General features: G+C 42.4%; 2 protein-coding genes across 16 annotated transcripts in view; both read right to left on the bottom strand.

The window, feature by feature from the left end:
• The window catches only part of LOC137805005 (potassium channel subfamily T member 1-like), a 63,626-nt gene extending 56,856 nt beyond the window's left edge, over positions 1-6,770 (bottom strand). For 10 of the 15 annotated variants that reach the window (XM_068604609.1, XM_068604610.1, XM_068604617.1 and 7 more), the window contains exons 1-3: positions 6,248-6,769; positions 2,914-3,025; positions 1,832-1,999 (exon numbers count right to left, since the gene is read on the bottom strand). In XM_068604609.1, coding sequence (XP_068460710.1) covers positions 1,832-1,999; positions 2,914-3,025; positions 6,248-6,314 — 347 coding nt within the window. In that variant the 5' untranslated portion in view covers positions 6,315-6,769. Of the gene's footprint in view, positions 1-1,831; positions 2,000-2,913; positions 3,026-4,820; positions 5,293-6,247 lie in introns of those variants that run through there. The other 5 variants (XM_068604613.1, XM_068604616.1, XM_068604621.1 and 2 more) reach the window with 2 other exon arrangements.
• A 79-nt stretch (positions 6,771-6,849) lies between these two features.
• si:ch73-29c22.1 (kelch-like protein 20) overlaps positions 6,850-16,410 on the bottom strand; it is a 12,508-nt gene continuing 2,947 nt past the window's right edge. The window contains exons 2-8 of the mRNA XM_068566635.1: positions 15,757-15,893; positions 14,094-14,277; positions 11,452-11,595; positions 10,905-11,038; positions 9,612-9,823; positions 8,756-8,862; positions 6,850-7,679 (exon numbers count right to left, since the gene is read on the bottom strand). Coding sequence (XP_068422736.1) covers positions 7,622-7,679; positions 8,756-8,862; positions 9,612-9,823; positions 10,905-11,038; positions 11,452-11,595; positions 14,094-14,277; positions 15,757-15,862 — 945 coding nt within the window. The 5' untranslated portion in view covers positions 15,863-15,893 and the 3' untranslated portion in view covers positions 6,850-7,621. The remainder of the gene's footprint in view (positions 7,680-8,755; positions 8,863-9,611; positions 9,824-10,904; positions 11,039-11,451; positions 11,596-14,093; positions 14,278-15,756; positions 15,894-16,410) is intronic.

The following is a 16,410-nucleotide window of genomic DNA, read 5'->3' as shown; positions in this document are numbered from 1 at the left end:
CCTATATTGTGTTTCGGTGTTGCTTGATTTTGCTTTGGCCTCGAACCATTCGTTATGTTGGCAGGACAGATAAAACAGGCATGCAGCTAGAAAAACAAAGCCATAAAGGATCTGTAGCCCACAAGAAATCACTGCATCCCTTGGGAAGGCACACAGACCGTGTGTGTGTGTGTGTGTGTGTGTGTGTGTGTGTGTGTGTGTGTGGAAATGGTTAAATACTAGGCTGCTGTTCTAAATGTTACATGTAGTGTTGATATGAAACATACTGACAGCAATTTACTGCAAGAAGCCCCGGCAACAGTGGGTGAGTGAACAGAATGATGATGAAGGATGGTGGAGAAAAACAAAATGTTATATTTACTGCAAAACCCTTGGGTCAAAATACACCCTCACAAGTGCCGGTATTCACTGTCTGCTCACACAAGATGCACATCAATAAGCTAATTACAAAAACACAAAAGCCAGGGAAGGTGATCGACTCATTGCTGAAACACGGCTTCTGCCACTGCGGATAACCAAAAGCCTGGAGTAGCGAGATAACACACACACACACACACACACACACACACACACACATACACGCACACACACACACACACACACACACACACAATGTGTTGCCTGTCAGATTCAAACCATTGATATAATGATGAACGGTGCTGTAGCTGGTGGGGCCAGCTACACTAGCTGAATACGCTGTGTATTCAGTAATGTTACCCTGAGACAAGAAAGGCTCCAAAGACCCGTACAGTAGATGCGAGGCTACTGCCTCTTCTGTCTTTGCTCAGCTCATTTTAAAAGAAGCCCCCTGCTGATATTACTGGCCGAGTCCTGAGAAGCTCTTTAAACAAACACAGTGGAAATGTGATAAAGTTAAAAATGATTAATCTAATGTTAAATTTAGGGTTACTGAAAAAGCAACTGGAAAAACTGCAAAGCAGTGTTCTCCGTTTGCTCTTTGCAAGCCAATATTGAAGTGGCTGCTGATCCCTCAGTGAGACAGCTTCATTTCAGCACCATGGAGAGCTCTACAGCACTCAGCCGAGGGCTCATGCTCGGCTAATTCTTCCCCTCTTGGGCGTCAAACAGCATCTGTTGGTCGGCCTCTCCAACCGCAGCAATAATTTAACTCTTAGGAGACTCCCAAACACTTCAGCGCTCCAATGACTGTAGCACCAATCGAGCATCAAGGGACGGGCTATTTCATGGTCAGTTCTGAGCAAAAAAATAAAAAACACTGAATTATTTAAGAAGACAGACTATATCAAGAAAAGGTGTAATGTTACTTGCTTTTCTTTCGAAAAAAAATAAACAAGGTCAAAGTCACAGACAGAACAAGGCTAGAATTGTTTTTTTTTCTTCTTTGCAACCAGATAGTCCGCAGTGAAGTTCTGCCACTGAATCGGTTCAAGTCGTAAGACGTTTATCACTACAGAAACCTCAGTTCGTTTCTATTTCCATTGCTCTATCCTATCCACCTACACATAAAACCAACAGCTGAGAACACAAGTCACGCCACATCTCTAGGGGGTTGTCATGAGTAGTCATTCTGGGAAATGTAGGAAAACAGTAACCGAGGTAGAAGCAGACGAAGCAGCTTGAGGGAAAGCGAATGCAGCAACTACAATATTCGGCACAAGGTAAACCCCGGAATGTGTTGAATATAATAAACGTGTGAAAACAGTGTTTCCAGCATCCAGGGCGGTTTGAAGATGATTTAAGTGCATGTACGCACACGCAAACAAACTTACAGGCCCCTCCGTGGATATCCATGAGTATTTCCCTATCATATACTGTTGTACAGTTACACCAACAGTGTTTTTCATGCTACCTGTCGTCGTTCTGTAATGTCTGGTCCCCCAGCAGCAAATCCCTGAAGCGATAGCGAGGCGGAAGAGGTGGCACCTCCGTGTCCACCTCTGCCATCTTGAGAGCCGAGATGTCCAGAATAACGCCAGAGTTGCTGCTGTTGTTCCTCTGCAGGGTCTCGGTGGAGGGCCTGCGGGACGAGAAGGACAGCAGCATCAACTCATTGACATGCCAGCTTCAGAGAGTCTGGTACACTGCAGTAACATTTCAGCAGATATTTTTGTGCTCGCGGACCACAATAAGGCACCTGAAAATGTGTGTGTGCAGTGAATAGTATTCATACTATAGTATTTATTCTATTCACTGCACAGACTCAATCTTTTTTTGGTTTGTAAACATTTCGTACACAAGTAATTTAGGAGAACTTTGTTTAAACTTGGTATTTTTTACCTTGGCTTTAGCGGGTGCTTTAATTCCGCTGCTGACAATGTTGAAGAGTGTAGATTTTCCCCCAAAAGCAGTACTTTGATATATGACATAAGGGCCAGGACGCAATGCCTTATATGATATTATTGATGCTTCAACTATGCTAATTTTCCATTTTCATGAACACACGGGTGGCAGTCATTATGCTTACGTCATTGACAGCTATCTGAATTTAGGAGAACCCTTTGAATCTGAGGCGACCCCCTCGTATGAGCTCACCACACGAAATAAAGTAACTGACTGTTAAGAAGACAAAAATGTCTAACTCTTAAGCCGTTCGGTCACCAGTGTTATATGTGAAAAAAAAGTGAAACAGACGGTTTCTTTGAGTAAAAGAGAAAGTCATGCATGACAGTCTGACCCAAAAGATTAGACGCAGCTGTCCAATAAAACAAAATAAAAGCTTACAATCAAATGAATTATAAGTCGGTTTCCCACCATCAAAGTGGACACTTCAAGGACTGACGGGTACGAAAATACAACCCACCTACTTTACATAACAGTAAATGTGCATGCGTTTGTGTGTGCGTCTAGTGCATACAGTGTTGGTGCGTATATGTACACGTGTTCCCACCATGTCACATACATATAGGGGAATTATATGCTTCAGGAAATTACCTGTCATCATGGGAACTGGAGGTTCGGCGCAGAGGGCTCGATTGTCGACGGGGAGGGCTCGATTGCCGGCGTAGAGGGCTCGATTGCCGACGGGGAGGGCTCATGGCTGCCTCTTGCGGGGGCGAAATGAGTGACAAGCGGGAGAGCGAGAGAAAAAAGGAAATGGACAAGAAAGACAGGGAGCGATAGTTTAAACACAGTTATTAAACATTCTGGTCACCTCTTTCAGACTTAGTAATACAACTACAGTCGTTGCCCGTGTCTCAGCTTAACTCTCCTCAAGAGTTCAGCCAGACCTCTGGAATGCGCTGCTCTCTGAACGGAGCAAAATTACACTGGCATACTTCTAACGGCGCGGTTTAATATTGATGTGTTCGCTGTTGTTTTATTATTTATAGTGCGTATTCTGATAAAGTGGAAACTAGCATTTGAGGTGGGTTGATCAGCTATGATTTACCCATGTATTTTAGGCACTCTAAGGAGAAAGGAGGCAAATAAATAAAATAAAAAATAAAATTGCCTAATCAAGTGGTGTTAAATCATTTTTCTGCCCTCGAAGAAACACGGGGAGAAGAAAATAACTGCAGAAATTGGACACTGAAGTTGCTATCTACAATGTATGCACGATGAAGGTTTCGTCCCATTGAACATGATGGGCTTCATTCATGTGTCTGGGCGTGTGAATGTTTGTTTCCACTTGAATTAAATCAATGTTCATCTTATTGCATAGATGGCTTTTAGAGGTCTTATCGCATAATTTATTGGTGGATCCTGTTTACACGACTTTAAAATCATCCATTTAAGCCACAACCGTGTGTGTGTGTGTGTGTGTGTGTGTGTGTGTGTGTGTGTGTGTGTGTGTGTGTGTGTGTGTGTGTCCTCGTGCAGTGTGGGCAGCCTTGAGAGTGGGCTAATAGCACCCAGAGACACACTCTCGCTGCTTTACCAGGGAAAGCACGAACCCTCAGTAAAAGGAAAGGCAGTGGGGAGATGACAAATTGGTGTGCTGGTGAGGAAAACAGGACATTGAGGTGGTCACTAAAAGACTGATTTTATAGGAGCAAGGACATACAATAATTAAAAAAAGAGCCAATGAATGCAAGTGTACCAAGATCAGCCTCATCCATTATTGAAATACAGAGTGTGCAACCTCTGAGGAACGACATAATGGATGAGGTAAAGTGACCACAATAATAGGGAACAGAAGTGCCCCTTATAAGAGTCCACAATACTGCAGATAAAATTGGTCTCTATAAGACCCAACTGAACCAACTTATAGGATCCATGGAAATCTGTCGTCTTCTTTAAATGTAATGTTTTGCGATATAGGCCCAACGTAGAGGCCACTTACTATACATGAGACTACAATGCAGAGACCATAAGCAATATATAAAAAAAATGTGTCCTGTAAGTTTTTATTTCTGGTCACACACACAAAAAAAAAAAAAGATTTGGCTTTATCTTTAAAACAAAAATCATCATGAATCAAAGAAAAATGTTGTCAGTAACGGCGCAAAAGCGTTTAAAACTACTTTTGGTAGATTTCTGAGCAACTTCTGGCTTCTAAGAAAAATCTTCATGACAGTTTCATATACTGCTGGACAACAGAAGTCAAGCAAAACAGAGAGGATGCAACCCAAACTGTACCAAGAGCTTATAGTTAAACTTCCACATAATTAAGTCAACAAGACTTAACATAATATGAAATTAGAACAGCTCGAATGTTATTACATAAAGACACACACACACACACACACACACACACACACACTAAAAACATACACCAGGTTGACGTTGGAGTATAACTTATGCATGAGCACAACAGTCACAGGGGAGAAAAGCCGGGCTCCCCCCGAGGGAAAGCGGGCTAAAAATCGGACTCGACTTTCTCGCTAACTCCGGTTTACCTGGCTGCTTCCCCGTGTCTGCCCGAGGTCCCATCATCGTAAACACCCGCTGGGTCTAGATAACCTCCTCCGCGCACTGGCGACGCATCGCTGCCTGTGAGCCGGAGGACGTCTCCCATCAACTCGCCCGGGCTGCGCGAGCCCCGCCATCGTTGTGAAACAGGTAATTAAGAAAGGAAGGACCCCTGTGTGTCAGCTGGTGGCAACCAAGACTCCTACGGCTGTCGACACTCTTGGCGACAGTAACTCTGGGTCTTAACGAGCTAGCTTACTGTCAGTACTTAGGTTAGCTGTTAGCTAACTATCTGTCGGCTTCCATGCTGGGTTGTTTAGGTTGGTAGGTAAAATAAACAAAAAAACTAGTCCCGGTCCTCGGCGCTGATTGGCTAACACGCCTTCAAAAAAAAAAAACGTCGTAATTTATCCGCACACCTGACGGTTCATTTAAATATCAATGCGCGAGCCCCCAAACCTGCCACCAATACCGAGAGACTACATTGTCGCCTAGCAACAACTTTATTTGCTGGCGTTGACGAACTACTTCGCTCGGCGGAAGGAGGGACAAACTGGTATTTTTAGTCTTGTATGCAGTCGACTATGAAACCCAAATAATCCCCTCTCCTTGTTCTAGTTTTAATTAGCTCGCAAATCCTGTGCGACTGTTTTCCCAGCATTAAATGGCGCTTTTCTGGCTTTCTCCGTTTTACCGCGGTGTCTCTGCTGGTATCCATGCTCTCCTGTCAGCATCAGCATCCTTTCCTCCCCCTCTCTCCTTAAAGACGCTCAAGTCACCCACGGGTGCCTCGCCATCTACCGGGGAAGTTTGCAGTGAACACTGATGTGTTTGATGCTGACAGGAAACTTCTCTCAGCGTTTTGTGAAATGAAATACATCTAAGAATAGAAACTTCAATTCTGCATCATCATGATTTCTCGCCCTCCCCACAATTTGCTAAAAAAAGTAAACTCGTCTGTGTTGATGATGCCAAGACCGTGCCAAATATAGACAAATAAGGCTGCTTCTTCTGTTTCATGAGCCATAGACGTGATGTGAAATGCTTGTGTTGCTCCCGTGTATGTGCATTATATGTCTCCATCAGTCACGAGTCATCTGCTGGTAAGAGGTGGAAAGTGCAACTGTATGTAAATGTTGTAACAGTTGCATATCATTCGGTACAAACGAGTAAATCTGTCTTACCGAGGTTTTAAATGCCCCCCTTAGACATTACCAAAAAACTAAAAACAATGCATTGGAATTAGACCACAACAGTCCCCAATTCTTAAGTTATTTATTATTTTTTCTCTTTACGTCCCAATATTCATCATTAAAGATGGAGTAATCACAGTGCATGCAAAGTCTTTGGCAACTTCTACAAATCCACAATCTCTAGTCTGTACATCCGTTATTTCTCTCCTGGTCAAACATACCTGCAAGTGCTCTGTCCTCTGCTATTTGTCTCACGATCGTTCCCCTCAAATTGAAAAATATATTCATTCTGTGTGCGCTCGAGGACTGGCTGGAGACACCGCTGGCTTGTCTGTGTGTCTCCGGAAAGAGCCGCGTTGCTCTGTGTGCGTTCCTTGTGCTCAGCCTCTCCACATTTCAGCCCATTATTCTCCAGGGGAAACAGCTCCGAGCGTCATCATTTCAAAGCCCACACAGCCACTTACGCTGCTTTCCCATGCCAGCAGTCAGATTTCACTCACTCGTTTATCTCGTTGGAGATCTTGATTCCCACAGATTTCCTTTCTCACAACTTGATTTTTTTTTATTATTATTTTGCAGCCTGTGGCTGCCTTGCCTTTTGAATGTTGAACATATATGCAAGCGAAAAGCCGAAATCTCATAATAGTAATATTAATTTGTTTACAGTGGATGCTGAGGGGTAATTAAAGCGTGATAGCGTCAGAGATATTCCCAAAAGCTGATCTATGCTTACAAGATGAATATCTACATTTCAAAGGGGAAATAATTACTGGAGCAAAACAGAAAGAGTCACAACACACACAAAAACACATCATTACGCACACATTATTACACCATTTAACTATATTACTTTGAATACATTCAGTACACTTTCTCCACCTCCCACCTCCGTTTCTCACCTTCAAGACAAATAAGATTAACATTGAAGCAAAATACTTAATATTCAAACAATGGAGTATTTCTTTTCACCTACAAATCCTGCACATTCTTGAACCAAACACCTGAATTACTTCCATGTTTCCTTTCATTTGTGTGGCTCATACCTGTTATACTCGTATCAATAAAACATCACGACACAAATTACAATATTCACAAGCAGCGCTCATGCACTATTTTGTGAAACATGGGTCGCTTTGTCATAAACATCACACTCTTCTTGTCTCATGTAATGGTTAGTGCTAGACCGATACAATTGGCTCGGCTGGGATAATGTAAAAACAGCATAGGTCTGGCTATCATTATGGTGGTGCAAATATCCAAATATTCGACATATCTGTTTTTTGGAGGGGAAATAAAAAACCTGTGATGTATTTGCTGCTGATTCATCTCTAAAAAAAGCTCAGTTTTATGCTCCAGACATAAAAATGACCCATAACTTGAATGGTATCCTTTAATGTGCTTTAATTTAATGCTGCGGGTCACGTTGTAACAGCAGCTGCCAGCTTTTAACTAATGCAGCCAGCGATGTCTCATTTTGAAGCGAACCCGTTAGTTATTCAGTCGTTATCCTGCCTTATTCAAACAACATCACAATGTGTAGTCGGGCTATTTCTCTGCAACACCTCTGTCCTCTTCACATAATGTGAGCCTCTGTCTCAGCACAGCACAGCCACTCTCCCGCCTGGATGCTTGCTCTTCATGCTTCCAAAGTGTCTATAAACAGATGGAGGGAGGAAAGACAGACTCAGACATTGAAGCACTCCGATTCAGTGAGCAGCGGAGCCTGAAGGCGTATATTAGATATAGGAGCCTTACATCAGCTCGCCACACATGAATCACAAAGTGGATGACTTTGTCTGGCTAGAAGAAGCAGTTCTTGATGTAAAGTTTTTCAGTGCTTAGCTTGAAATTCGTTTGGCAGCTGCATCATACCGGAGAGCGATAGAGCGGCGATAGAGCGGCGATAGAGCGGCGATAGAGCGGCGATAGAGGGGCAACTGAGATTTAAAACTAAAAAAATAACAACAATGGTGGGAACAAGTCAAATCACAAAATGCCTGAAAGCACAAACTAGCAGCAAAATTACAGTTAGCTATTTGTAAGCAGCATTCACACATAAAAAATGAGCAGTATCCCTTGATGTAAAGTTTCTCAGTGCTTAGCTTGAAATTCGTTTGGCAGCTGCATCATACCGGAGAGCGATGGAGCGCAATCGGTATCATGAATTGATGTAATTGTTTCATTTAAATTGAAGAGGAGTGATTTCTCCGACATGGGTCACGAGGCCTTTTCTCTTTTCTCCTCGTTCATCGTAGCACTTTTTTAAGTTAACATCGTCCATGACTTTGAACAAAGGACATTTTTATGGCACCACACTGCAAACTGTGTAATTCCACACCATAAATAATGTACATGTTTTATTCCTCACAAGTGTGTGATCCGAATTATTTATGTGATCCAGCTCATTCAAACTTGGTATCTCCTATTGGTTGTTGAAAAAAACTGAGTAGTTAGGAAAACTCTCTCTCTCAACTGCTCTGCTCCTCCATTGTACTATATACTTGTTTTTTCTGTTTTGATTTTTTCCATTGTATTAGGTTTTGCCTTATGTAGTCTCATCCGTCTGTCTCGTGTCACATTAAAAAACAAACGTAGATCCTAACCACCAAATATTCTGGAGCCTTACTTGAATGAAGAGTAATCTCTTGAAAGACCATAGAAAAGCGCAACAGGATTTAGAATTATATTCGCAGCATCAAATAAGTCCCGGGCATTGGTTTTCCTCTTACCTCCACGTGTTGGTTTCATGACAGTACACTTCCAGTGTTTTCAGATTGGTGACGCCATCAGAGCCTCCCACAGCCATCAAGGCACCATTGAACACCACGAGGGACATCTGAGGCACAATACACACGAGTGAGTGTGAGAGGAGGATAGAAAGTTCCATCAACAAATGAAATGCTCTTTTATATGTTATAGAAAAAGCAGAGCAGCAGTAAACCAGGGGGGGTTCCTTAAGTATTTACATTACACTGCACCATCATACTTCTGTAACAGCTTAAATTCAATAGTTCAATAGTTTTAGCATACAATACACAAAATGTGTTTTAGACAGCTTTCAGCCTCAATAGCGACCCCATCAGGATGAATTGTAACAACTTTGGTGCTCCATTAATGTTTCATCTAGCACCATCATCAGGTCAAAATGATTTATTTCTTCCATATTTGGTTCATGACCAAACACCTGCGAAACTAATGTTTTTTCCCCCCATCATCTCTGTTTGGTGGTCATCGGCACGTGTCAAACGTTGAACTACAGCGGTGAACATGTTCAAGGCTTGTACCGAGCAAACCGGCATGCCAGAAATAAGAAATGACAAGTTACCAGAGTTTCACCCGTTATTGTGCTCTTATGTAGAGAGAAAGCAACAAACATTTAGTCTGTGGGATCCAAACATAGTGATGACACCTTTTAACCTCCACTGAAAAATGTGAAATCTGTTGAGAACTGTGTCTTTCACTCAGTCGTGACAGTTGGATTGCTTCCCTCCCTTTTTTCTTCTCCTATCGTTTATAAAAATAAAATGCACCTGAAGTCTTCGGAGAGGCCTTACACCTGATGTGTCTTGCTGATCCATTACTCACGTCGTCCCTCTTGCTTCTCATGCGTTTGACAGGAGTCCACCTCCTGGTGTCCGGGTCAAACCTCTCAGCGCCGCAGAGCTTCAGGTTGAGCTCGTCTTTGCCCCCGGCCACGTAGATGCAGCCCAGGTACACGGCGCAGCCGGCGTTCTCCCTGGGACTCAGCATGTGGGCGCATATCGACCAGGTACCGTCTACAGGGTTGTATCGCTCCACTGGGGGACATTTAGAGGATAGCGGGAGTCATAAGAGGCCACATATACCGTTTAATAGAGGACTGCACACACTGTATGAGTAACGCTACCTTATGGACAGGCAGAGCTTATATTTATATACACAAAACGCCCAGGGTACATTGAACGCAATAAAAAGAACCCACAAAAAAAAGCTGAAACGTAATGCAAGATTTATTTAGATCTATTTGTTTTTCAATAAAAGCCTCTATTAAGATATAACAACAGTAAATGTTTGATGGAATCCAAACAAAGTTGTGGGAATTTCCCTGATGTGCTCTTCTCACAGACTGAAATAGTCAGTGATGAGTGGCAGCACAACATAACCCCTGTTTATCTTTGGCAAGGGCACAGGCCTTAAGTGTGTGTGTGTGTGTGTGTGTGTGTGTGTGTGTGTGTGTGTGTGTGTGTGTGTGTGTGTGTGTGTGTGTGTGTGTGTGTGTGTGTGAATATGGGCTTGAATAAAAGGTCAAGTAAGCGGTTATGTGTAACTAAATTTCTGCCACACGTCAGAAAGCTGTCAACGGCAGCTGAGATTTAAAACTAAAAAAATAATAACAATGGTGGGAACAAGTCAAATCACAAAGTGCCTGGAAGCACAAAATAGCAGCAAAATAACAGTTAGCTATTTTTAAGCAGCATTCACACATAAAAAACGAGCAGTATCCCTTTAAGCTTATTGCATTTGTTATTCTTTTCTTAAAGTGCTACTTTGGAAGACTTGCCAGCTGTAAAAAGTCACATCCTCGCTCTATAAACTCAACAAGCATCAGCAGACAATTAAAAACAAGTGTATGTAGTTAGATTTATAATTGAGTATTCCAATAATTGATTAATAATTCAAACAAGTGCTGACAGCATTAGTCAGTAAATCAATTAGTCGATAGAAAGCAAATGAATCATTGGCAAGTTTGAGAATAAATTCATTCTCTCAGTTCTTCTGGATTTACTGGATTATCTTTTCTTTTAGGGGGGTTTCATATAATTTAAGATTGAGTAGCTTTGGGCTGACAATTTGTGAAGTTTGATGCCTTCTCTCTTTTTTGTCCGCCACATCTCTCACCCGAGTTCAGAGCCATGTCGCCGTCGTTCCCTCCGATCACATACAAGTGACCCTCCAGCACCGCGGCCACCGCTCCGGTGCGGCGGGTCAGCATTGCTGCCTGCTTGCTCCATGTGTTCATGTTTGGATCATACCTAGAAGCCAAAAAATGAAAGAGCACAACAACAAAAACAAGGTCATCATGACCAATTTGACATCAGCCAGTCACGTGTTTACATAACTCACATGAATCATGTTCCTTCCTCTAACTCAGTCACTCCGGATTGCTCTCAAAGTGATCTGAGATGTCAGGTAATTAAAATCATCTCTGCTTTCATTCCAGATATATGTAAGATGCGGCATACTTGTGTCTCGCAAAGACAAATGAAACAAAGCGTGCTTTAAACATATATTATATATTATGACTGTGGGATATTATGGAGGGAAAGATAAATGGTAGTGCCACTTAATGTGAAATAGATCCCCCTTTGTTTACAGTCTGCATTGAGATGATTCACAGTTCATTTTAAAAAATACCATCAAGACCTTTCGCAGCATGCTTCCATACCTCTCCACAGTGTTCATGGCGGCAATGCCGTCGTGTCCTCCGATGGCGTACAGGTATCCGTCCATCGCCACCACACACACTCCGCCGCGGGGGCTGCTCAAGGGTGCTACGTCTGCGCTCCAGCTGTCTGTGTCGGGGCTGTACCTGTCGGGACGGGGGCGGGGTCAAGGTGCAGAGAGGACGTCAAAAGTCTCGAAGAGTGAAATTAGGTGCTGCTGGTATTCATTCAACTTGAGTAGAACCAACACACAGCCCACGCCTTCAGAGAGACGTATGCTCGCGATTGCTTTTGAGGAACACAGTTGCACTGGGAGAAGGGATTCGAGTTGTGTCTCCTCTCCACTGGAAGGTTATTAAACATGTTTTTCTCTCCATCTGAGGCCATTAAATGGGAAAGCCCACATCCCATAAAACCAACACTTTTTACTAATTGGCAAATATTTTTGCCTTGAGTGGCACGTTCTCCGAAAATGGATGCACTCTGGGAATGAAGTTGAGAGCCCCAGCTGGTTCGGGACAAGCCAGCCATGATGGACATTAACTGGCTGGAATTCAGTGAAGGAGTGGCTGACTGTGGGAAGTGGAGGCGGAGCCAGCTCATTTGAGACATTTGAGTAGGAGAGGAGATGGGAAGAAATGTGCAACAGGAAAGGCAGAGAGAGAGAGAGAGAGAGAGAGAGAGAGAGAGAGAGAGAGAGAGAGAGAGAGAGAGAGAGAGAGTAAGTGTGTGTAATGTTACAATGTTCACTATCTACTGGCTATGTTAGCCCTCTGCACAGCACCCCGCCCCCCCCCCCCCCTCCCTCCACCCCAGCCTGGACTTCTTCTCACCCAACTTGTTTTTAATTTTTAATTTGGACAATCCTTTTCAATAGTGTGTCTGTGTTTGTATATGTTATGTGGTGTGATGTCTTGAGCTATTTGGACCATGAAATTCCCTACGGGGGATCAATAAAGTAATTAAATATCTATCTAAAAAGAATGCTGAAAGGTTTTTTCTGCGATTTTTGAAAAAAGATTGTGTATCAGAACATTTGGAGGAAAAAAAAAAGAAATCCTGCAAAGATGTTGGGAGGTCTTTTGCTCACTAAAAAGATGGGTTGTGGTTTGATGTTTAACTGTCTTCAGCTAATCTCTGCCCCAATGCTGACCTCTGCTGGTCATTTATGTAAACAACAACACATGTTTCAACAGATATTTCTTTCCCTCTACCTTACATAGTGATAAAGTACACAGTATTGGGTTAAAAGGGGGCAGCGTATTATTCTTGTTGACTCGCAAACCTCAGGTTAATAGTCATTTTGCCTATATTCTGGTGTGGAAGAGACTCTGCAATCAGAACAGATGGATGCAGCGTGATGATGCTCTGAAGAATCAGCATCAGCTTCTCTCCCTACCCGACATCTATCAAAGCTTTGGAAAAGGCCAAATTTCCTCTGATGCAACACCACGCTAAATTAATGAGTCTGTTTGGCTCAACATACACATGTGAGCAAACATTTTCTGTTCACTCTGAGCTAACGTCGTGTCTGAGATGTCAGTGATGTCTGTGATGTCTGAGATGTCTGAGATGTCTGTGATGTCTGTGATGTCCTTCGCATCTCAACCACCAAACTTCCTCCTGACCTGCCGACATCCTTCAGTCCACAGTGCAGCATATTGCACAGTATTCCTGTATCAATGAGCCCAATTACAGAATAAATGTTATCAATTTCATAACATTTCATAACAAACGTTAGTTGATTTGTTAACAAGCCCAATAATGTATTTGCATAATAGCCATACTCATTCATCCCCTTGTTTTTCTCCCTGTATGGAGCTGGTTTTGAGATCGAGTTGCCAACCCTTTTTGTAAAAAAATAAATGATTTGCAGGTAATATTTTTCTTTTGAATTACAATGTGTTTTATGTAATGCATTTTAAGTTTCCCCATGCTGAACACAATGTTATTCATTTCCAGGAATAGCCACATGTAAACATTCACATTTTGCATGTGGATATTCCTTTTCATTCAGCTTTACAGTCAATCTCTATTCTCGCCATCTTTTGAGCAATATAAGTCTGTGCTTCATGTTTTGTGCCCTCTACGTTCTAACGTGCTGCTTCTGTCTTGGTTAGGACTCTCATCGAAGTGCGAGGCCCGTTTCTTGGTTGATTAAAGTTACATGAACAGTAGGGCAGAGGTTTCCCCATCAGCAGTACAGCAGCTCCCTGGTTTGGACTGTAACCTTGAGATATGGCTGCTATCTCAAACCGTCACTCCAGCTACAACTTGCTGTCACTCTCTCCCGCTGCGATAACCGGTGTGAGGTAATGAAATGTCAGTGAGGATAACGTTTTACTGGAAAAGTGAGATAATCCAATATGAACTATTTCAGTTACAGCCTCGCATGAAGTCAGCAGTTTGATTTAATTGCATTTAACTGGAGCACGAAGGAGCATGTGACAAAAGAAAACATGTGTTCAAATGATGATACGAGGTTCGTGCAGCGAGAACTCATTCACCTCAAAGAGCTTAAAGTGATTACACCGTGGGGGAGAATTAAAAGTTTGATGATTTGAGATAAGAAATAATTGCCAAATTAGGACCCCCACGCAGACTTTGTTGGCCAAAGACATTAAGAAGCCGCACTGTCTCTCACCTCTCCACGCTGCTGTAGCATGTGATGGCGTCTTCCCCTCCCACGGTGTAGATCTTGCCCTCCAGTGTACCCACCGCCACTTTGCCGCGATTGTTGACCATGCGTGCTGCTGCTCTCCACTCATTGTACTCGGGGCAGAACTGCTCCACCGAACAGGACGGGTCGTCTTTGGTCCATCCCCCGACTGCCAACACAAAACAGAGCTTCATTTTATTACAATTGTCTGTCAAAATGTATGACTGAGCACCGTGCAGGCGTGTCATTCTGATGCTGCCATGAGAGGGAAATACATGTCTTTCCTGCTGTAAAAAAAAAAAAAAGGATCTACTGTACAACAGCATCTTTAAACCGTTAAAGTTGCAAAGAAAGATTTCCTAAAAATATGATAGTACAAGTTGTTTCTTTGACTTCCTCTTCTGGCTTCTTGAAAAAATAAGATCTCACTTTTTTTTTACCTTTCTCTATTGGCTGGAGAAGCAGTAAACACATTAACGCATGGATCCATTAGCGTTGCGCTGTTCTTCCCCTGGTTTCCATGGCAGTGCTTGGCAGAAAGACGTGCGATGCAGGAGAGTGAAAAATCTGAAGAATGAGTTATTAATAAGACTGCAAATGCACAGACGGGTGACGAATAGAAAACCAAACGCGGTAAAGTGCTGGGCCACAACCAGCCCTCTATGTGAGCCTTTTGTGTTTTGATGGCCGTGGAGGAGAGAGGAGAGAGAGCCGTCTCGGCTCGAGATCGACTGAATGCGAAGGTCTGACAATCCTGTGCCCTCTTGTGGGCCTGTTTGGAAGCTTTTGTTCTGTTTCTTCACTCAGGCTTGTCCTTTAATTTGTCACCTGTCAGCAGGTTTTTAATGGTCTTTGCTTTTGCCTGAATGCCTGGATACAATATGAGGCCATTGTATTGATACAGTATGTAATCAGCAGTTCCCTGTGCGGGCTTTCGAGCTGCCGGCCTCTCCGTGGAAAAGATGTGATGTTGTTCTGGAGGCTCTGTTAGCGCTGGCTCCTATAATGACTCGCATTATTCACAGAGGTGTGGGTAAAAAGAGAGAACTTTGACGTTGTTTGATAACTATTTGTTAGCAACAGCCATGAAATATTAACAGGAGATCCTCTTGAGCACGTGTAACTTTAACAGACTGCCGCAATACGGTAAAAGGTGACCTCATTGTGGGATTGTGGTCAGATTTATTCATTTAATGAGCATTGCATTCTGGGCCTGTCCCAATAACTACTTTTGTGGAATGATATTGTACAATAAGTGGATTACTTAAAAATAAATGGAGGTCATAAGTCTTGTGATTTTGCAATATTCTGCAACTTAGACATTGTAGCAAAGCATAGTGCACTTTATACACTGAGCAAGACTGTTGTCATATCTTTGTGCAATACTGATCTTTAATATTTTGTGCCTTATTGTTTATCTTAAGTCTATTGTATTTCTGTGTATGAGGAGGACCCAGCAAAATGAGCTTTTCATTCTACAGAATAACTGTCTGTTATCTGTGCGTATGACACGCATGACATCTTGAATCTTGACTCTTTGCTCATTTTCTTGTCGTCTACGCAGAGCAGAAAAACCAAAGCGGAAAATACAAGTTGAGTCTAATCAGAAGCTCGGCTTGTCCGACAGACACCAAATGCTTCGACTGACCCATAAACATCACGTCATCAAAGATGTCTTTGGGGGGCAGTTTGCTGAGGGGCGCTCGAGCGCCGCGCCGGCGCAGGGTCCCCGCTTTGCTCTTTTGGATCGTCATGTGGCGAGACTCTGGCTCCTCCAGGGCCGCCCTGAAACATACGGTGACAAAGTAGACCAAAGTTATTATGGAAGGCACAGCTCACTCTTGAGGGAAGTATTCAGCACATTTCCTCATCAGAAGGAATTTTCAAAGGTTATTTATTTTTTAACAATATACTTTTTTTTAACAATATACTTTTGTTTATTGTTGTTATTATCATGTTGAAATTTAAGTTCTTCATATGCACGATGAGTATAGAAAAGCAGGTGTTGCATTTGATATCTTAGATCCAAGGCTCCCTCCAAGAATTGATTATTTTTTATTTAAGACATAAAATAGTGCCATGGTTAAGTTATAGAGCTAAATATAATAAATATAGAAACTTGGAGTGGACAGACATGTAGTAACTGAAAAAAATTCTAATAATAATTCTAATAATAACAATGCTCATAATTCTCTTTCTTCCCCAGTGTGTGTGTGTGTGTGTGTGTATATATATATATATATATATATATATATATATATATATATATATATATATATATATATATATATATATATATATA

This window comes from Clinocottus analis, unplaced genomic scaffold (genome assembly GCF_023055335.1).
Source record: "Clinocottus analis isolate CAN_PGR_092001 unplaced genomic scaffold, fCliAna1.0.p SCAF_7, whole genome shotgun sequence".
Lineage (NCBI taxonomy): Eukaryota > Metazoa > Chordata > Actinopteri > Perciformes > Cottidae > Clinocottus > Clinocottus analis.
Note: the sequence above shows the minus strand (reverse complement) of the source record. Positions and strands in the feature narration are given on the sequence as shown.